This window comes from Sus scrofa, chromosome 9 (assembly GCF_000003025.6).
Source record: "Sus scrofa isolate TJ Tabasco breed Duroc chromosome 9, Sscrofa11.1, whole genome shotgun sequence".
In the NCBI taxonomy this organism is placed as follows: Eukaryota; Metazoa; Chordata; class Mammalia; order Artiodactyla; family Suidae; genus Sus; species Sus scrofa.
The window spans coordinates 422,137-442,811 of NC_010451.4; the positions used below are offsets into that span (position 1 = coordinate 422,137).

General features: G+C 55.6%; 1 protein-coding gene across 1 annotated transcript in view; it reads left to right on the forward strand.

Annotated features, from left to right (window-relative positions):
• The window catches only part of SCUBE2 (signal peptide, CUB domain and EGF like domain containing 2), a 67,846-nt gene that overhangs the window by 32,331 nt on the left and 14,840 nt on the right, over positions 1-20,675 (forward strand). Inside the window, exons 13-18 of the mRNA XM_021062256.1 lie at positions 20-175; positions 551-757; positions 14,128-14,298; positions 16,203-16,370; positions 16,997-17,155; positions 20,067-20,264. Coding sequence (XP_020917915.1) covers positions 20-175; positions 551-757; positions 14,128-14,298; positions 16,203-16,370; positions 16,997-17,155; positions 20,067-20,264 — 1,059 coding nt within the window. The remainder of the gene's footprint in view (positions 1-19; positions 176-550; positions 758-14,127; positions 14,299-16,202; positions 16,371-16,996; positions 17,156-20,066; positions 20,265-20,675) is intronic.

Consider the following 20,675-nt stretch of genomic DNA (forward strand, 5'->3'; position numbering starts at 1 on the left):
ATTCTGTTTCTTCATGCAGAGGAGCACAGCTCAGTGAAAGAGAGCTTCCGCTACGCAAACCTTACATGCAGCTCCCGCAAGCAAGTCCCGGGAGCCCCTGGCCGACCGAGTGCCCCGGAGGACGTGTTTGTCACTGTTGAGTTTGAGCTTGAAACCAACCAAAAGGAGGTGACAGGTTGGTTTGAAAGCAGTCTTTGGTGCCAGGCTTCTCGCAGCTCTGCTCCTTGTTGCCGTGCCTTTCATGCCGCGTCATTCTTGGGGGCAGCTAGTGCAATCACGGAAGCATCTCCTGTTTTTTTTCACCCCAAAGTAAACTGAATTGGTCTGGAACCTTGGCAATCTTACCTGCTTCACCAAAACCCAAGCTACCGTTTTGGCCCATACATTTCTGTTTGAATCGAATGCCGCCCAGCCTGCTCTGCACCCGCTCCAGGCTCTCCCCGTCCTGTCCTCGGGAAGCTGTGGGTGTCGGGGGGTCCTGCAGTCATCTGGACGTGTTCACACCGTGTGGCCTGACCTTCCCTCTCCGCCGTCTCTCTCGGTTCTGCAGCTTCTTGTGATCTGAGTTGTGTCATAAAGCGGACAGAGAGGCGGCTCCGGAAGGCCACCCGCACGCTCCGGAAGGCCGCCCAGAGGGAGCAGTTTCACCTCCAGCTCGTGGGCATGGACCTCCAAGTGGCTAAAAGGTCTCCCGGGACAGCAGGCCCGCAGGCAGAGTCCTGTGCCGTGGGCCAGGGCCGCGTGGGAAGCCAGTGTGGTGAGTGGCCTGCTGGCCGGGTGCCCTCGCTCCCAGGACTGTCTCGAGTTCTCAGGGTGGCCAGGGGCACGTCTGGCCCAGCCGTCCTCCCTCGCTCCTTCTGGAGGACGCGGGGACAGCCGTGCTCGTCTGAGACCTACACGTGGGCGTTGGCCTTGCCTCCTGGATCAGGGGCCCCCCAGGACCTGGCTGAGCGCCTGGCATGTTGTGGGCACTTAGCACAGGTCGCCGAGTTGAGGGACGGGTGGAAGAGGCAGGTTGACGAGGAGACGGAGCGTTGCTGTGAGAGTCTGGGGGACCTCTTCTTAGGGCACCGTGGTGCCCCGGCTGAGGCAGGACTGCAGGTATCAGACCCTCCCCTGTCGCAGCTCCCCGTCGTCTCCCTCTGGTCTGGCCCGTGGTGGCAACGAACGGACTCCGCTCTGGGTTTCGTGTAGAGACAGCTCGTCTAGAGACAGCACGGCGGCCTTAGCTCAGATCCCTGCGCTGTGGCCCGAGCCTCCCAGCGGGCTCAGCTCCACCTACGTGGTTGTCATTATTGGTGGTGATGCGTGTGTGTGTTTCAGAATTAAATCTGAGACGCGGCGCTGGAGCAGCACCAGCCCTGTTCCTCCGATGAGGTTCCAGGCAAGAAGAATCTGGGCCAGAGGTTCCAGGGTGGTCAGTCTTGAGATTTGTTTGCTGAGAGACTGTTCTGAGCAGTTACGGAGAGTCTACCGAAAAAGCCTTAGGTGGGGAATGAGCGTCTCACCTTGTAGGAACGATGGCAGTAATTTACCGAGTCCTCACTCGTCACGCTGCGCCCGGGCACCGCATCCGCCTGACTTCTCTCAGTCCTCACGGACCTTTCCCACGCAGCATATTTTCTCCGTTTCACAGATGAGCAGACTGGGGTTCGGGGGCTAAGTCCTCTTGCTCAGGGTCACATGGAGATGGGGTCCCACCGCAAAGCCTGTGCTGTGGTCCCGAGAAAGGTGAATTTTGATAAGCAGACCCCTCCAGAGTAAATGGAGGGCCTTTCTGAAGTGTCACTAGAACCCCAGGTCCTGAGAGCTGAAACTTGAGCTGAGCGGTGGTGATCAGTGGCGTTTCTGCAGAAGCAAGGCTGCGCCCGGGGGCGCTTGTAGCAGTAGCCCCGCAGCCGAGCCCAGTGGGAATCCAGTAAAACCAAGGGTAACTCTCCCTCGGGCCGGTGCTCTGACTTTAGTCCAGCCAATGCTCTTAGAAAGAAAACAAACCAACAAAAAGATTGAAAACAACCCAGCTGGTTGGTTTGTTCTCATTTAAAATTTGAAGCGTTCCACTTTCCACCCCAAAGGGGCGATGAGCCCCGGCTGTTGCTGCCTGCTTTCCAGGGCGAGCTGCAGAAACCTTTGGAGACAAGCAGACCTGGCCTCTTTCTGGCCTCAGAGATGAACGGCGCCCCCTTCCTCCCACCGCTGCCCCGTTAGGAAGAGGCCCTGCCGGCTCACCGGGGAGCCGTGGTGGCCAGTTAAGAATCCAGGAAAAGCCAGAGTAAGGGCCCCGCGGAGCACGCCCGGCAAGAGGGTTATGAAGGCTGCCGCGGTTATACTGCTGGGGTAGAGGTCCCGGGCTGCGGGCCAGGAGGTGCTCGACAGGGGCCTCCTGACCAGGAAAGCCTGTGAAAGGCGCTCAGCGGGGGGCCTGTAGCCGTCGGGTGTGTGACTGTGTCCCTGAGATGCTCGCGGAGTGAACTTGGATTTGCTTCTGAGGGTGGCCCCGTGTCTTGTCTCCGGAGCTCCCTGTGGCACTGGATGAATTTTGTAGTCCACAGGGACTGCGTCCAGCTGCCTGTCTGACTGCCGTGCGGAAAGTTTTACCAGCACGAGGACGTGCCCATGGACCCCTTCCTCCTCCCGGAAAAGGAGGAAGCAGGCAGAGAGGGGTCAGGTGTGTTGGTTAGAAAGGCCTTTTACCCAGCAGGCACCTGCACCAGCAAGCCGTGGTGTTGTCTGTGTGTGTGTGTGTGTGTGTGTGTGTGTGTGTGTGTGTTCTATTCTTGTTCTGTTCGACGGTGTTGGTTCAGCATAAAGACCAGGCTTACTTGGTGTTTTCCAAACTCCGATGGCAAATGCAGTGGAGACAAACCCAGGATGGTTCTTGTTGGAAATCGTTGTGTGTCTCTGGAAAAGAGCACAGACTATTCCAGGTCATCTGGAAGGAGAGACGGGATCATTGTCTTTCCCTTAAAATGGTTTAGTTTTTAATTACCTGCGTGTTGTATCTTTCAAATTGTATAGAAATGTACAGAGTTAGGGTGGAAAATTTTCCGTCAGCTCCCAGTCCTACTCTCCAGAAATAATCGCCATCAATAGCTTGTTGTGTATTTTTTCATTCTTTTTTTTTTAATTTATTTTTTATTGTTACTTCCCCCAACACACTTTTTTTTTCCCCACTGTGCCGCACGGGGACCCAGTTACACATACGTGTGTACATAATTTTTTGTCCCATTGTTGCGCTGCATCGTAAGTATCTAGACGTAGTTCTCAGTGCTGCACAGAAGGATCTCAGGGTTAATCCGTTCCAAGAGTATTTTATCCAAATCTGGTTTTTTGTTTGTTTCTTTCTTTCTTCATTTGTTTGGTTTTGGGGCCATAGGTGCAGCATATGGAAGTTCCCTGGCTAGGCGTCGAATCAGAGCTGCAGCTGCTGGCCTACGCCACAGCCACAGCAACTCGGGATGGAAGCTCATCTGCGACCCACACCGCAGTTCACAGCAACACCAGATCCTTAACCCACAGAGTGAGGCCGGGGATCAAAGCCACATTCTCATGGATACTAGTTGGGTTCGTTTCTGTTGAGCCACAATGGGAATTCCCTCCAAATGCGTTTTTATGCACTTATAAAAATGAAATACTATTTATTCATTTAATAAATATTTATTGAACATCTGCTGTGTGCCAGGTACCATTCTAGGTCCTGGGAATCCAATAATGAGACAAAAGAGCAAAATCTCAGTTCGTGACCTAGAGGCGGGAGATAGACCACAAACCAATAAAGGAAGCAACACGACCTAGAGAACAGACCTGTGGCTGCCAAAGGGGGAGCGGGAGGGAGCGGGCGTCTGGGGTTAGTAGATGCAAACTATTGCATTTCGAGGGGATCAGCAGTGAGGTGCTGCTGTACAGCACAGGGAGCTCTGTCCAGTCTCTTGGGCGCGACCGTGGCGGAAGACACATAGGCAAGGGGGCGTCTCTGCGTGACTGGGTCACTTTGCTGTTCAGCAGGAACTGGCCCAGCGTTGCACATCAGCTAGACTTCGAGGGAAGAGAGAACTGTATCCAGCAAGCGGAGGAGCGGGCGAGCAGGGAAGGGAGGGGGACGAGGACGGGGTGTCCGCAGACGCTTCAAGGACTGTGGTTTGGGGACGTGTCCTCCGAGCAGAGATTTAAAGGCTGGGAGGAACCAGCTGTAGGGACTTCTGGGCGAAGAAGCAGCAAAAGCACAAAGCCCCTGAGGCCCTGGCGAGAAGGCGGGATGCTGGGAGCCGAGGGAGGAGGCGGAGGGCCAAGGAAGAGAGCCAGAGCCTCGGAGATGCCAGACCATGGGGGGTGGAATGGTGGTAAGGCACCTCGGGGTCCGAGTCAGAGAAGAGCCAGGGAGGGACTTAGCCAAGGAACAGCAAGGTTCCGACTTACATTTCGAAAGGAGAACTTTGGCTGCTGTGTTGAAAATAGGCCGTAGGTTTAAGTGTGAAAAAAACGCTTAAAATATATCGGTGTGATCTGCGCAGTGCTGTGAACTGTGTGCACTTTTTTAACCAGGGACTGGATCACAGATGCTCTTCCTCGCTGAGGGGCTGCCTTCTTCTTCTAAAGCTTACCCGTCTGTGCGTGTGCAAAGACGTTGTGTGTGGTAGCCGCACTCCCGCTGACGGACATTTAATCAAGCTGCTCCCCGTTTTCCTTTCTTTTTTTTGTCCTTTTTTTAAGGGCCACGCCCACGGCATCTAATTTTTCCATTAAACAGAGTCGCGGTGACTGTTCTTTGTGCGCCTGGTCAGTGTTCCTGAAAGACAGGCTTGCAGATGTCCAGTGGCAGGTCGAAGGACATGCGTGTTAAAAACTGAGTGGACGCGCTGCTGAGTCACTCCCCAGAAACGACGACCTCCTCCGCGTGCGTCTGCGTGTTTATTGCCCACGTCATCGCTCACACCGGTCACGTGTCATTGGTCTTTTCGATTTTTGCAAGTCTGGAAATACAGCGGCGCCCTCTGAGCGCGTCTTCCTTTGGTCGTCAGTGAGGCGACAGACATGCTGTCCCATGGCCGCGGCCGTCAGGATTTCTTCTTCTGCGAACATCCACAGACCTTGCCTGTTTTTCCATCAAGTGTTGTGTTTCTCCAATATCATTAAAAAAAAGTAAAGCCCCCAGTTGTATCAAAGAACATAATCCCTTCCGACTAGACATTTTCTTGAGTCATTTTTATGTGGTAAAATCTCCTACTTTGGCGTTGAAGACCTTTGGGGACGGCCTGCCCCGCAGGCGACCTTTGTACCATCAGTGATCAGTTTTGGCAAGATGACAAAAAAGCACGCTTCTGTTTTCCAAGGAACAAATTCCTTGAGCGCATAGTAATCCCTAAAGTCCTTCGTGTCTAAAGCAAGATTACTGATGACATGGATTTCTATTTTTCTTTCATAGTTATTTGTCCTTTCATAAGGGATGTATTATGGAAGGACTATGTTTGCTAAGATATTTGTCTTTGTATTTGATTATTCTCAAAACTGAAATTTAATGAAATTTTAAAAAGACACAATCCAAGCACCTGGCAAAGCAGGAAGTATTATAGCACTTGGATTCTTGAGAGACTGGAAAATTTGAATTCAGTTTTTAATAGCAGTAGCTTTCCTTTGCAGCAGCTGAGAAAAATTAATTCAAACAATTTATTGAAATCGCACCCTGTGCCACTCTATGAACTTGGGGTGAAACAGTGAGAACATAATGGGTAAGAAACCGGCTTTTATGAAGTTCACATTCTGCAAAAGGGGATGGACAGTAAAGAGTAAAGAAGGCTTAATCCCAGAAGCTAAAGTGCTGCTGAGGTGATAAAAGACAAGAGGTGAGGGGGGCGAGTGTTCAAGGAAGCTGTTGAGCACGTGGCGGTTGGGTTAGGACCTCAAGGAGGAGGAGCTGGCCAAGCAGAACTCAGGAGGCAGGTGCTCTGACGGAGGAGATGCCAGCCAGTGCAAAGGGCCTGGGGCAGGAAGGAGTCAGGCACTTTCTCCTTCAGTTTTTCAAAACTGAGAAATGATTCAGAATTGGACAGGCAGAAAATTTCTTTTTTTTTTTTTTTTTCTGTCTTTTTAGGGCCGCACCTGCAGCATATGGAGGTTCCCATGCTAGGGGTCTAATTAGAGCTATTGCTGCTGGCCTATGCCTCAGCCACAGCAACACCAGATCCAGGCCGTGTCTGCGACCTACACCACAGCTCACGGCAATGCTGGATCCTTAACCCACTGAGCAAGGCCAGGGATTGAACCCACAACCTCGTGGTTCCCAGTCGGATTCATTTCTGCTGCACCAAGACAGGAACTCCTGAAAATTTCTGTTTTAGATGAAAGAAAATATAGAGCCTGAATTAGCAATATAGACCAATATTAAACCAATATTTATTACATAGACGTGGCAGGAAATTCTTTTAGTTAAAAAAGTTTAAAGTTTAGTAAACCATTGCTGTTCATTGAGCCCTGGGTGCGTTCGGCACTGCGCTAAGCGCTCTGCCCATCTTTTCTCCCTCAGTCGTCCGCACAAGTCTGTTTGCGTCTCCTTTTTGTGGACGAGGAGGTGGAGGCGTGGGAAGGTGTCAGGCAGCAAGCAAGCGGCCGAGCCAGGATTCGAATTCAGATCCGACTCAAGAGCCTCTGTTCCCAGCTCTCCCGGTTTGAATACCGGCACCACCCCTGGGGACAGCCCATGCCCTGGGATTGGCTCCCTGACGCTGCGCGCACATGGAGAGGCCTCCCGGGGCAGCTCTGTGGTGGGTGCTGAGAAGCCCTGAACAAATGGGACCGCGTCCCTCAGGCTGCAGCCGACCCGAGAAGAGTTGGAGAAGCCTTCCCCGCAGAGGGAGCCTGAGCTGAGCGTCGCAGGGCGCACAGGCGAAGCAGAAATGGGGGGGGGGTTCAGCAGAGGGACAGCCTTGGGGCAAGAGGGCGAGCACGATGCCCACAGCCGATCGTGGCCATTTCGGCGTGAGCTGGCGCGGCAGGTGGAAGGCCGTGGGTGGCTGGGCTGGTGGGAAAAGCACGGCCAGGCCACGGGCGGCCTAGGGTATGTTGCTGAGGAAAGGCGACGTGATCTCTAGGGCCAGATGTCACTGCAGGTTGCATCAGGGAGCATAAGGTCATATCTGTATTCAGAAAGATCTCTCTAACTGAATTGGGGGTCAGGACTGGAGGCAGAAAAACCGACCTGGGAGCTTCTGAATGCGTAAAAGAGAGCCGGAACATGAAGGCACCAGGATGGAACAGAAAGGAAGCGATGGATTAGAGGAACTTGGGAGGAAGCACGAGCAGCATTTGGTGGTCAGCGGGCCTGGGGCCTGAGGAAAGGAAGGAAGTCTTTCTCTTGGCCTCGGCTCCGGCCCTTGCTCCCCACGTGCCCTCGTCTCGCCCAGCTTCCTACTCGGGGCGCTGAGCAAAAGCCCGTGGGCTGGTTGAATGGGCAGATGAATGTGGTCACTGGGGAGAAACAGAAAAGATTTACGGGAAAAGCAGAAAAAAAAAAAAATAGGCCCTTGAGGGGCATGAGAAGGATGAAAACTCAGATACGGAGAAAGAGACCACGGCTGAGTTGAAGTTGGGACACAGAGGCGCCCAGGGAGTGACGCAGTCCGAGGGGCGCTTTCGGAAGCTGAACTTGGTGTGAGAGCTGCGCCGAGGCCGGGAGGCGTGGAGGCCGGGGATTGGGGAGGGCCGTGGCCGTCCCCTGGAGTGGGGCGCTGAGGGTCAAGGGCGCTAGTGCCCTGGGGCGGAGACTCGGGAGTGGTCAGGGGGACTCAAGGTCAGGATGCTGCTGCCGGGAGGAGAGGAGCCTGTGGTCCCTGCAGCCTGGGGCCGTGGTGAGTCGGGGAGTGCAGAGATGCTGTTTATACAAGGAGCGTAGCCAGGAGTTCCCATTGTGGCTCAGAGGTGAAAGACCTGCCATGAGCTCTGTGAGGATGTGGGTTTGATCCCTGGCCTCGCTCAGTGGGTTAAGGATCTGGCATTGCTGCACACTGCAGTGAAGGTCTCAGAAGTGGCTCGGATCCACTATTGCCATGGCTGTGGCCTGGGCCTCAGCTGCAGCTCTGACTGGACCACTATGTCCGAGAGTCTGTTTCTGTTCTATAGATAGGTTCGTTTGTGTCATATAGAAGATTCCACATATAAGTGATATCATATGGTATTTGTCTTTCTCTTTCTGACTTATTTCACTCAGTATGAGAATCTCTGGTTGCACCCATGTTGCTGCAGATGGCATTATTGTGTTCTTTTTGATGGCTGAGTAGTATTCCATTGTGTATCGGTATTCCATCTTCCTAATCCAATCCTCTGTCAGTGGACATTTAGGTCAGCACGATAGCTGCAACTAACAGCGTCTGCGGGTGATTCCCAGACTGCCCTCCCCCAGGGAGGCTCTCTGGTTGTGAACTTCTCTGTCCTAGAGGTGCTGATCATTGTTGATCACACACACGCACACACATGCACACACACACACAATACTTTTGAATTTATGAAGTTTGCTTATTTTAAAATTATATGCTTGCACTATTGGCTAATATACTGTGTACATCATTAACAGTAGAGGAATGAGATACAGATTACATGAACCAAATTTTAAATAGCTGGCTAGCCTCTGAAGGTACCGTTTTGACAGCTTGGCAAGGTTCGTTGCTGACAGCAGTGGTCGTAAGTCATTTTTCAGAGTCCTTCTGCTCATTGCCGGTGTTCCGGCTGAAACTTTGTCCGTCGGATTAAATCAGCATTGTTTCCATCTCTTGATGCGGTCGGCAGGACCTAGTACCAGGAGAACAGGCTGTGCCAGTTCTGCATGTCCTGTGGGTCACCTGGGTCTGTGTTGTGGGTCCTGCGTCAGGGCGCCAGGGTTTCTACAGGAACTGTTTGAAGCTGCTCTCTGCTTTGTGATGGTTTGTTTGGCTGAAACTAGGTAGTGTCATCAGGCAATTGAGGCCCAGGTAAGCTGGAATTCTTCTCAAGATCCTAAAAAGAGGCGACTCAGTCGGTACCTCCCTGCCTGGAGCGCGGGAAGCCCGCTCCTCTCCTGCCTGGGGACCTCGTGTCTTCACATGTGTCTCTGCCATGTGGGGGTGGGGGCTGACCGAGGGGCCAGTCTTTTTTTTTTTTAACAAAAGAGGTTAAAAAACGAATTCTTTTCTCAGCGTTTTGTGGAGATACAATGGACGTGTGGCGAGGTGTCCGTGTAAGATGTTGGGCGTGCACATGAAACGGTCACCACGGGAGTTTGATGACCCCCCCTCGTCCCGTGTCGATGCAGCATTAAAGCAGTAGGAGAACGCTTTCTCCTTGTGATGAGAACTCCTGGGCCTTACGCTCTCAACAGCTTTCACTGTAACACGGAGTCGCGTTAAATGTACTTGTGTTGTATTTGCACCTTCAGTACTTGTAACGGGAAGCTGGTGTGTTTGAACACCCCTCCTCTTTCCCCAGCCGGCGTCTGGTAACCACACAGCTAATCTCTTCTTCCGTGAGTCTGCTGGTTTGTTTTTGGAGGGTAATTGGCCTTCCCGGGACCTGGCGTGGTGACTCCACGCCACTAGACGTATCAAAATCACCACGGTGAGTCTGGCTTAGATACGCAACCAGTGACTCGTTCTTTATGGCTTATTTTTGGGTTAAGATGAATATGCTCGGATGAGAAAACGCTTTGCTCCCACCCATCGGGTGTTTTTTTAAGCCTCTGAGGCACCGTGTTCCCCTGGGAGGCCGGCAGTATAAGCAGGGCCTTCTTGACGCCGGCCGGCCACGGCCAGAAAGCACCTCAACCCGAACGCGTGTGAGCCGCGCCTCTCGTCCTCCGCCCGGCTCGTCCCTGGCGGCCTCCTTCCTCCTGTCTCGCTCCTCTTGGATCCGCTAGCAAATCCTCCTGGATCCGCCTCTAAGTTCCATCCCAAGTCCGATGGGTCCGCTTCCTCGGTTGTTACCGCCCTGCGCCCGGCCCCGCCACCGCCGGCCCGGCCCTTGCCATGGGCTCTCCGTTCTCGCCCTTCCCGCCTTCAGCCTCGTCTCCCCGCGGCAGCCAGCAGACCTTTTAGAACCGGGAATCCCGGCCGCCCGCTCACAGCCTCCGGCTCTCCGGGCAAGCTCCCCGGTCCACAGCAGAACCGCCCAGAACCTGGGTCCTCTGGCCCCGGCCTGCGTCTCGCGTTGGTTGTCTCTCTCTCGGCCCTTGCGCTCTGCTCCGGCTGTTAGGCCACAGCGTCCCGAGGCCGTCTTGCTCACGAGGCCGTCTTGCTCATCGCCCTCAGCTCTGCTCAGAGAGGCCTTCCCGGCTGCTCTGCTAAAGCCACGCTCATGCGAGCCCCCCCCCCACTGTTAAACTTTCCCGAGTCGCATTTGCCTCTAGTTACCATGCCCCCACCCCCTGTATTTATGTCTTTGCGCCCGTGTTGTCCGCATGCTCCTCTAGGGTGAGAGCCCCTGTCTGTCTGTTCCTCTGCTTCTCCAGCTCCTAGGGTTGCACTCAGGGCAGGCCACGCGTGTCACTGAATCAATGAGCAGATGAGCCTCCCGGGGTCTGCAGACGAAACCCCAAGGAAGCGAAAAAAGCGCAAAGGGCAAATCTTTGCAGAAACCTTTCAACTGGAGGCAAAAGAGGTCCTCTCAGCAAGTGAGGTCTCAGCCCCCCACCCCCCGGCACGTGGGGGAACTTGGCCAGAGGGCCTCAAGGTGGGTCTGTCTCTCGGGGGCCTCAAGGTGTCTCTCGGCCCCAACTCTACGAGGGCTTCCAAATGGCACACCGGAGCCCCTGGATCCCAAAGACCTGGACAGACGTGACATGTCAGCCTCTCCGTCCCTGTCATCCCGAAACCCTCATTTCAGGGGGTTTGAATCAGGCTCCTGAGGCCACAGCACTGCCTCGAGCTGTGACAGAGCAGCAGCTCCAGGGGACGCTGGGGAGGCGCGAGGGCGGCCGTGGCTCTCCTGCAGAAGACAGGGCGTGATTCTTAGGAAATCGGTCCGCTGCTGCAGGGCGGCCGCTTTCATTCGGTTCCCGTCTTAGCCACAGAGAGACCACGGTGTTTGTCCGTGGCCCGAAATACCCAAAGGCCGTGGCGCTGAAAGGAGGGCCAGGCTTCAGGTCTCTTTGCCACCATTAATCCTGGTCCCCGCTGGTCTCTCCCTTTTGCAACAGAACAGCTTTCTTGTTTTTTCGTTTTTGGAAGAGGGAGAAGACAGCTGCGTGGGATTCGAGAATGGACGTTTGATGGTCACTGGAGACACACAAAAGCTTTGCGGCGATGGGGCAGTGTTCTCGGGGCCTCAACTCCTTCATCTGGGGCGGCAGAGCGCACTGGCTGCGCGAGGAGGAAGAGGAGCAGCTGGCGCTGGGCCCGCAGCCTCTTTAGGCCGCATCTTCCGCACGGGCATGATGCCAAGGGCTGTTGCCAGGCGGCTCTTGCTGGCCTTGCAGAACGCTTTTTAGTGTTTAGCTCATTTTTACTTTGCAAAAGAAGCAAATTAATTTGGAAGGTGCTTGGCCTGGATTATTTCTATAGGTCTTTCTCCCTGGAAGGAAGATGGGACCTGTGAGCGATGAGACGAGTTTGTTTACGTGGGCAGGCCTTTCACGGTGAGGAAAGAGAGCGGGCGCCTCTGTCCCCGGGCGGCCTGAGGGGCATTTCTCGGTCCTGAGCTCACTTGAGAAATGGCAGCAGATGTGAGACGTTCTGAGGCTTCGCAGGATGTAGCTTGAAAAGGCTTTGGGGATCTCAGTGGTTCTAGCGAGGAATGGCCCCTCAGTGCTGCGGGAGCCCCCAGCAAGAACCCGGTCCCTTCTCGCTCCCCCCGGGGGAGTTGTTTCTGCCAGAGGACGTGTGATGGACCAGACCAAGCTGTTCGGACTCTGACTCACAGGGCTGTTGAGTCACTGCTGTGGGTGGGCACTGTCCCTCGAGGTGAACAAATGCTGCGAAAACAGCCATTGCCACGGAGGAAATGGCTTGGGCTCCGGGCGCCAGGCAGCCTTGATTTTACTAACTTGCTGCCAGTCTTCATGACAGGTGGCTCGTGAAAGCCACGAAGGGGTTATGCCCCCGTGGAAGGGACCACCGTGCACCCTGGGGTAGTCAGGTGGGACACCGGCCAAAAAGCTGTGAATTCCTGGTGCGTAATTCAGCCCAGCCTTTCACGGGGGGTGAGCTGAAGCCGGAGTAATTGTGGAACGCCATTATCCAGCAGGGCTGCATTTAGAGACTAAATCTGGATATAGGCTCTACCTGCCCCGCTCTGTGCAGCATACTCATTACAATGTCATTTGCCAAGAAAGCAAGAGTTTGGTGTGCTTCGGATTTTTTAAAACAATCATAAAATTAAATAAAAATGATACGTAAATATTGTAAAAGAAAATCCAAACAGTATAAAAAAGTATTAAGATTTAGACTTTAGAGTGGACTTTGATTTAATCGATTGCATGTAATTGTAGAAATAATATTTGAAATGTGGCATATTTCGGCTTACTGTGATTTTTTTCTTAAAGCCTCATTTTTGTTTTCTCTAGATTATGGAGTAAATAATGGAAAGACACTTTTATTACCGGTAATAGAGAACTTTGCTATGGTTAACCCTGAAAGTACGTATGCCAATTGCATTTGTAACACAGGATGAAAACCGGCATTCCTCCTTAGGCACATTCAAGAGCTATAATCACTAATTTTATCATGTGCTATTTGTTTCCTATTTCCTGGCAGCTTAGGCATAGAAGAAAATGTTTTTATTCCAGCCAAACTCTCCTAATGCCGCGTAGAGAACCAGGGCAGAGTCTGGTGTTGTGACTCGGTCTACGCCTTTGTTTAACGAGCTTTTTCCTCTCTAAGCTCAAAGCTCTGGATCTCATTGTTGGTGTATTTCACGGATCGGCCAAAAGATTTAACCTCCCGAGTGTCGGTTTCCGTGCGGTGGAGCTCTCGCCACCGCGCCCGGCTCCTTAGGGTGGTTTCCAGACCCCGTGAGATACTGCGCGTAAAGCTGGCAGCACGGTGTCCAGGAGCCCCCGCGTTCTCAGCACGTGTTAGCTAGCAGAAAGCCTGTTTCGCAGCTCCCGCTGCAGGGCCACAGGGTTGACGGCAGCTCTGAAGCGGCAGGGACGCAGGTCTGACACCCGGTCCAGCGAGGAGGGTTAAGGATCCAGCGTGAAGGAGGTTGAGCCACAGCCGTGGTGCAGGGCAGCTTTGGCTCGGATTTGCTCCCTGGCTGAGGAACTGTGTGCCCTGGGCAGCCAGAAAAAAGACAAAAGAAAGGAAGGAAGCCTGTTTCGATGGTGGTGGTGATGATGTTTAGCTATTATACTCGGGAACCCAATTCAGTGTATTTACTTTATATTCGGATCCTAAGATAAAAATAAGCCCACGTTTAACTAACAGCACCAAAAATAGAACTGGAAGCACAGTTTATTAGTTCCCCGTTTACTGGGGTTTACCCTTGTAATGCCTTCTTCTTTGCAAACCTGGAGCACGTGCCGTTTCGCAGAGCTCGTCTGCAAGACCCTTGCGATCACCGACAGAGAGTGAGCTTTTCTAAACACAGCTTCCGGTGGCATCCCCTCCTTTCAGTGGCTCCCTACCTGCTGGTTGAAAGCCAGAGGCCTGGCCTTCGAGGACGTCGGCCTGTCCCCAGCCTTCCTTTCCTCCCTCCCGGCCCCTGAGTCAGGCGTGTGTCTTTACAGCCTGCCCCTTCTCCTCTCTGCGGAGCTCGTCCTCATTCTTCCTGGCCAGACGCAAATGTGGCCTTTTCCAGGAAGCCTTCCGGGATGCACCAGCCAGAACAGCACCTCCTCTCTGTTCTTCCAGCACTGAATTCAGTGAATGAATTGCACCTCTATAGCCCTTCCAACAGCCTCGCGCAGTGGGGCATGTCATCAGGTGCTCGTGCTCAAAAAGGCCAGGACCCCTGGGGTCCCTCCCCGCGGGGAGCTCCTGGTGTGGGCGGGGCCCGTGAGTGCCTCCGCGGCGGGGGGCAGGGCGCGGCGGAGCGCTGCGCGGGGAGCCCAGAGGCGCACGTTCGCTCTGCAGGGGCCGCGCCTTCCGCTCGCCCTCACCTCGGCCTCTCCCGTCGTCCCTCCTTGGCCTCTGTCCCCTCACTGACCATATCGTTTTCCCCTTTGGCCAGTCAGCTGCAGGGCTGGGACGTACTACGATGGAGCCCAAGAACGCTGCATTCTGTGTCCGGATGGAACCTTCCAGAATGAGGAAGGTCAAATCACGTGTGAACCATGCCCAAGGCCAGAAAATCCTGGGGTCCAGAAGACCCCAGAAGCTTGGAATGTGTCTGAATGTGGAGGTAAGAACTGTGCCTGCCCCGTCCTCCTCCCCCAGAGTCCGCAGTCCTTGTTTAGACGGAGGCCTAAGCGGCGCTTCAGGGCAGGCGGTGTGCACTGCGCTGGGGGATCCGAGGGCCGGGCCGTGGTGGGCTCGCCCTGGCTCCCAGGGCCTAGTGCAGCCCTGACACATACTGACCGGACAAACAAGGTCTGACTGAACGCAGTGGCCGAAAAGACGTGTGAGCATCGCCAGGGCGTGTTTACACGCTGTGGATAAATAGCCTCAGAGACCTGAGCGACCGCCGTGCAAAGGGCCGACTGCAAGCGTCAAAAGTGGAGAACGTGGCTCTGATGATTCTTCCAGCTCTGGTCTCAAAGCCACAGCTTATTGGGGTTTTTTTTGAAGTACTCCTCTGGTTGTTTTGCTAAAACTCTGTGAAGAGGTTTTAATTGCCTCTTATAAAAGGTTAACTCTAGGGAGTTCTCCGATGACTCCCCAGGGTCTGGCTGTGCCTCGGGTGGCTACTGTGGTGCAGCTCTGATCCTGGCCCGGGAACTTCTACGTGCCACGGGTGTGGACAGAATAAAAACAAGTTAATGCTGGAACCATGCTTACTTAGACTCTTTGGGCTTCTTTCCTATTTCTTTTATTAGGAAATGTCTTTATTCAGCAGAAGGGCCAGCTGTCCTGACACTCTCTGGGCTCGGGCGGAAGATCTGATTAGTTGGGGGTTTTGATGGAACCCCAGTGGCCCTGCCTCGCCTTCTAGTGACCCCTGGAGCCCGCTTTCGTCCCCACGAAGTGACTCCAGATCAACTGCAGGACCTTTTCTGGCTTAGGAATCAGATCTTCAGATTGCCTGTGTGACTCCTGCCGTACCTTTGGCCTGTTAGGAGATCCTGGCACTGATGGCAGGGTTAATAAGGAGGCTCTTTGGGGCATCTGTTCACACCCGTGTGAGTCCTTAATAAGATCTGTTTATGCTAAGCAGTATTAGTAAGAATGGTGATGACGGCTCACACCTGCTGAATGCTTGCCTGTGCCGGGGTCACGCAGGCATCCATGGTGCCGGCCTCGGTCGTCTGCATGGTTGCTGTATCTCTGCAAAACCTCACGTGGTTCGAGTGGCTCATTCAAGGTCACACTCGAGGGCGGAGGATTTGGAACTCGAACCCGGGTCGGACAGATGGCAGACTCGTCCCCAGGTGTGTTTGCTGAGTGGCGTTTTATCCATAACGTGTAGGCAGAGAGAAACTCACGGGACTGAGTAGAGGAACATGGTTAGGAAGCCAAGAGATAGTCGGTTTTTATGGCCTCTTGCAGTGACGGACTGATTCCTACGGAACGGGAGCCTTAGAAGTCCTTCTGTTTATGGCTGTCGTTCTTGTCATTAAAAGATAATAAAGTAAGGCATTTAAAGAGAACAGACGCCTCGGGGTCGCTCTGGCAGTGTGGATGGACGGGCAGGTGCAGCCTCAGGTTGAGGAGGCCAGAATACACCTTACCTCGGGGTGAGGACGTGAAACACGTGTAATTGGTAAGACAGGTGACCCTCCCGTGACCAGAGAGGTCTTTATGTCCCCAGGCTGTAATTGGCCTGGAGCCTGTACTTCTGGGTGGAATGACTGGGGCGAGCGCAGGTGGGGACCCTCCCTCTGCAGCGGCTGCCGGGCCCACGGGAGCCTGAAGCACACCCGGGCCTGCTTCGAGAGGCAGAAGCCTCTGACCCTTGTCACCGTGGCTTCCATCTTTGTGACAGGCCCTGCAGCCCTGTGTATCGACGCCAGGCACCTGCGTGCCACCCAGCCGGGGGCAGGACCAGCCTCCTCTCACTGAGGTCGGCACGGGGCGGCTCCTGGTCTCCCTCTGATCCTGATCCGTCTGCCCGGGGCATTGCTCACGGTGGGTCCTTGGTCCCCCCAGGTCTGTGCCAACCTGGTGAATATTCCGCCGATGGCTTTGCACCCTGCCAGCTCTGCGCCCTGGGCACATTCCAGCCTGAAGCCGGCCGTACCTCCTGCTTGCCCTGCGGGGGAGGCCTCCCGACCAAACGCCTGGGAGCCACTTCCTTCCAGGACTGTGAAACCAGAGGTGAGGACTCGGCAGCTGGCCTTTGCCAGAGCTGAGCTTCCCTTTGGAGAACCTCAGGAGTCTGTAAAGCTCCCTCCAGCCCAGCATGAGGTGCCCTGTCTGGTGACCCAGCAGCAAGGAGGTCAGGTCCCCAGGGCCATTTGTCCCCCAGGACGGTGGGAGCGCAGGAACTCTGGCCATGACCCTCCCACCCCCAGCCAGCCCCTTGGGACGGGGCTGACGGCAGGACGAGGGCAGAGATCGGCTGCTCCCCAGGCCTCCTCTGTCCGCGTCCTGCACCTAGAGCCCCTTCCAGAAAGGGCCCCACCCTCTGCGGAGCCTCCGTGTCCCCTGCCTCTGCCCAGCCGCCCGGAGCCGGGGGTCAGTGCTCACAGAGCCGCGCTCGGACCACGGACCTGGAAGATACACCCACCCTCGCTCCGTTTGTATTGTTCTCAGTGGCATGGGTCCCAAGTCCCACCCAGGCTGGCTGTCTAGGGCCCTAAGTGTTGATTAGCCCCAGATGGGTAGGCCAGCAGTCCTGCGTTGGGCGTAAATGTTCTTTCGGAGCTGTGAGAGCCTTCGTGTTGCAGTTGTTGAAAACACAGACGCCCTCTCTGTGCCCCTTCTCCCCGCCCTCCCTGCAGTTCAGTGTTCACCTGGACACTTCTACACCACCACGCACCGGTGTGTTCGCTGCCCAGCTGGGACATACCAGCCCGAATTTGGAAAAAATAGCTGCGTTTCCTGCCCAGGAAATACCACGACTGACTTTGACGGCGCCACAAACTTAACCCAGTGTAAAAGTAGGTGCCCCCCAAAGCTTTTCACAGCCCTGATTAAGAGGGCAGGTGCCGGGTCCACCTGGGGGTGGCAGATGGCAGGGGCCCCGGTTCACGGTTCATTCAGGACCGCAGAGAGGCCGAGGGCCCGGCTTGTGGCTCTGCAGGGCTGAGGGAGAGCAGGGCCTGACCGCCAGGCGCTGCCCTGAGCCAGGCCGCCTCTCCAGGCACCTTCACCGGCAGGATCCTCAGTAACGAGCGTCACTCGAGGACCCGCCACATGCCAGGCCCTGGGGGCAGCGTGAGCCCCTCGCCCTGTGGCAGCACAGGCTGGGGGACGCAGAGGAGGAGCTGCCCACCCCAAGGGCAGGCAAAGCTTCAGGAGGGGGCGCCACGGTTTGGATGCGGAAGGTCGGGGGCGTGTGGCAGGAAGAGCCTCCTGCCCAAGAGGGCAGCCGGCAGCAGGCACAGGCTCGGCGGAGTGAAAGGCCTTAGGCGAAGAGACCCCGGGTCCGATGCTGGAACGTGCTGCAGGGGGCCTGAGGCGGCCGGCAGGGGAAGCTCACCGCCTGAAAAACGCAAGACCTCAGGGCTGAGAGTCACGCTTTACTCAGAGGCCTTGAGACGGGCCTGGCCTCTCAGACAACCCCGGGGGAGGGAGCCTGTGCCTTGTGCTCGGAAGACATAACGGAGGAGCCGGGATACACAGGGTGTTTTCAGCAAAGATTGGGTGGTCGGGATGGGAGAACATTGCTGTCCGTAGGAGAACGCCAGGCGGCTCCGGTGCAGGAGGGAGCGCCTTGCCGTGTTTGGGAGATCGGGTCTGGGCTCGCTGCGCGCGCTCCTCTGACGCGCGCCTCCGCTGCGGCCGCGTCCTGTGCGCTCCCAGCCCCGTCTCCTGGGGGCGCTGGGGGGCGGCTGCCGGGCGGGGGCTGCTGCCGCAGCATCCTCTCTTGACGCACGTGGCAGCCCACGTGTTCTCATTGACAGGCTTTGGGGCTGCACTTGTGACATAGGGAGGTTCCCAGGCCAGGGGTCGAATTGGAGCTGTAGCGGCCGGCCTACACCCCAGCCACAGCAACGCCAGATCCGAGCCACATCTGCGACCTACGCCGCAGCTCACGGCCAGGCCGGGTCCTCAACCCACTGAGCGGGGCAGGATCCTCATGGATACCAGTTGGATACCAGTTGGGTTCGTTTCCACTGCGCCGCAGCGGGAGCTCCCAGTGACAGTCTTGAGCCGAGAGCTTGATTTTTATGCTGGAGGAAGGAGGATGCACATCAATCAAGGGCTTGCTGGGGGCTTGTTTGCTTGCTTTGCTTTTTTCAGCCACGCCTGCTGCATATTGACGTTTTCAGGCCGGGGATCAAATCCCAGCCACAGCGCGATCTACGCCACAGCTGTGATGACGCCAGCTCCTTAACCCACTTCCCCACAGTGGGACCTCCCTGCTTGTTTGTTTTTAACCGTTATGTTAAATTCTCTAGTACAGGCCAGAAGTCAGTCTCGGCTGCTTCAGGGTCACTGAGACTGTAACGCAGGGAGCAGGAGGCCGCCCCAGACTGGAGGAGGAGGGGCTCGAAGGGGCAGGGAATCGCTTGCGTTTCTCACTGGAAGGTTTCCTGGTTCTCTCTAGCAGCACTCTCCCAAGCAGCCGTCCGGCCTCTGCTGGAGACCAGACGCTTGCAGTATCCTCGCCTCTTGGTCAGTCGGACTGAGATTTTTCACAGCGTCACAAGTGTCTTTCCCTGGGAAGATGGAATCCGTGTCCTTGGCCTCCCGCCCCTGCTCCTTGGTCGGCCCTCTGAGCCACGTGGCACGGTCCCTCAGGTGGCCTTCAGGCTTGGAGGCAGTTTTCTCACCCCCCTGGCAGGGAACGAAAGCCTGGGTCCCCCCCCACCCCGAGTCATGGACCCAGTTGCAGTTATAGGACCAGGGCAATCCCTTCAGCATCTTCTCTTGAACAGCTTGACCTGCAGCTTCAAACAATAAGCTCCTTGAGGGCAAGAATATTTGTTGGATAAGTGGAGATTCAGTGACTGCAGACGTGGCTGAGGCGGAGCGTGTGTGCACGTGTGTGTGTGTGTGTGTGCATGTGCACCTGTGCCGAGTGTGTGTGCACATGTGTACCTGTGCCCACAGTGTGTGTGTGCACACCTGTGCCATGTGTGCATGTGTGTGTGCACCTGTGCTCACAGTGTGTGCATGTGTGTGTGTGTGCGCAGCTATGCCCACAGTGTGTGTGTGTGCATGTGTGTATACCTATGCCCAGTGTGTGTGCACATGTGTACTTGTGCCCACAGTGTGTGTGTGTGTGTGTGCACCTGTGCCCAGTGTGTATGCTCCTTGCTCCTGGTGCCAGAAGTGAGCATCCAGCACACTGACTGAGGGCTGAATGGAACTTTCTTCCCCACTTAAAACAGAGCATGGTCTAGACCAGCGAGAAACGTGAGAGCAAGGCTGTCCTGCTCTGGTCTGGGCCCTGGGGCCCTGGGGCAGCCCCACACCCTCGCTGACCAGGAAGCTCTGCCAGACCTGCCAGTTCTGTGCCACAGGCTCTCTGACACTTGGACTTTGTCAACAAGATAGAGAAAACTGAAGTTACCCTCTTCTTTTGTGAGAAACAGGATGCAGTTTCAACCTGTCCCTGAGGTCGAATGCCTTCAAGTTAGGGAGAAAATCGTGCCCTGGGAGCTCAGAGCCGTGGGCTCTGTGTGGGCAGTTAGTGTAGCTGGGCCCCCAGTGGGGCCGTGGGCATTACAGGGCCGACGTTCCGAGATGGGAAGTCGAACTGTGTGGGTTTGAATCCCAATTCCCGGGCCCTTTCTTCGAGGACAGTGGGGTGGCGGTGGTTCTCCCAGGCCAAGCTGGCACGGACCGTGACAGACAATGGCTGCGCTGTGCCTTCTGAACTCATGGCACTTCCTCTTCCAGACAGAAGATGTGGAGGGGAGCTGGGTGATTTCACTGGATACATCGAGTCCCCAAACTACCCGGGCAATTACCCGGCCAACGCCGAGTGCACATGGGTCATCAACCCGCCCCCCAAGCGCCGCATCCTGGTTGTGGTCCCCGAGATCTTCCTGCCCATAGAGGACGACTGCGGGGACTTCCTGGTGATGCGGAAAACAGGTGCGTCTCACCCCCTGCTCCCCTCCCCGCCCAAGGCCAGCAGGGAAGCCAGATGGCACAGTGCCCGGCTTGAAATGGGAGGAGCAGGCCTGGATGCCACCTCTGTATTAGAGCAGAGATGGGACATGAGCTTATGGAGTTTGCCAAGAAAACAAAATTCAGACCAGAACCAGTCCCCGAGGCCTCCTGCGGAAGCTAGAGGTAGCAGGCCTGCAGGTGGGTCTTCCTCGTGCTCCCTGGGGACCTTCTTCCAGCAGGGCACAGAGTGTCAGTGAAGCTCACGCAGGGCTGACCCCAGACGCCTGCTCCCCTGGGGAAGCAGCTCACGTCTTGGGGACTGACCGAGGCCAAGGGCACGGTCCAGCCGGGAGGGACCCGCCTCCCCTCCTGATGGGCGACCCGGGGTCCACA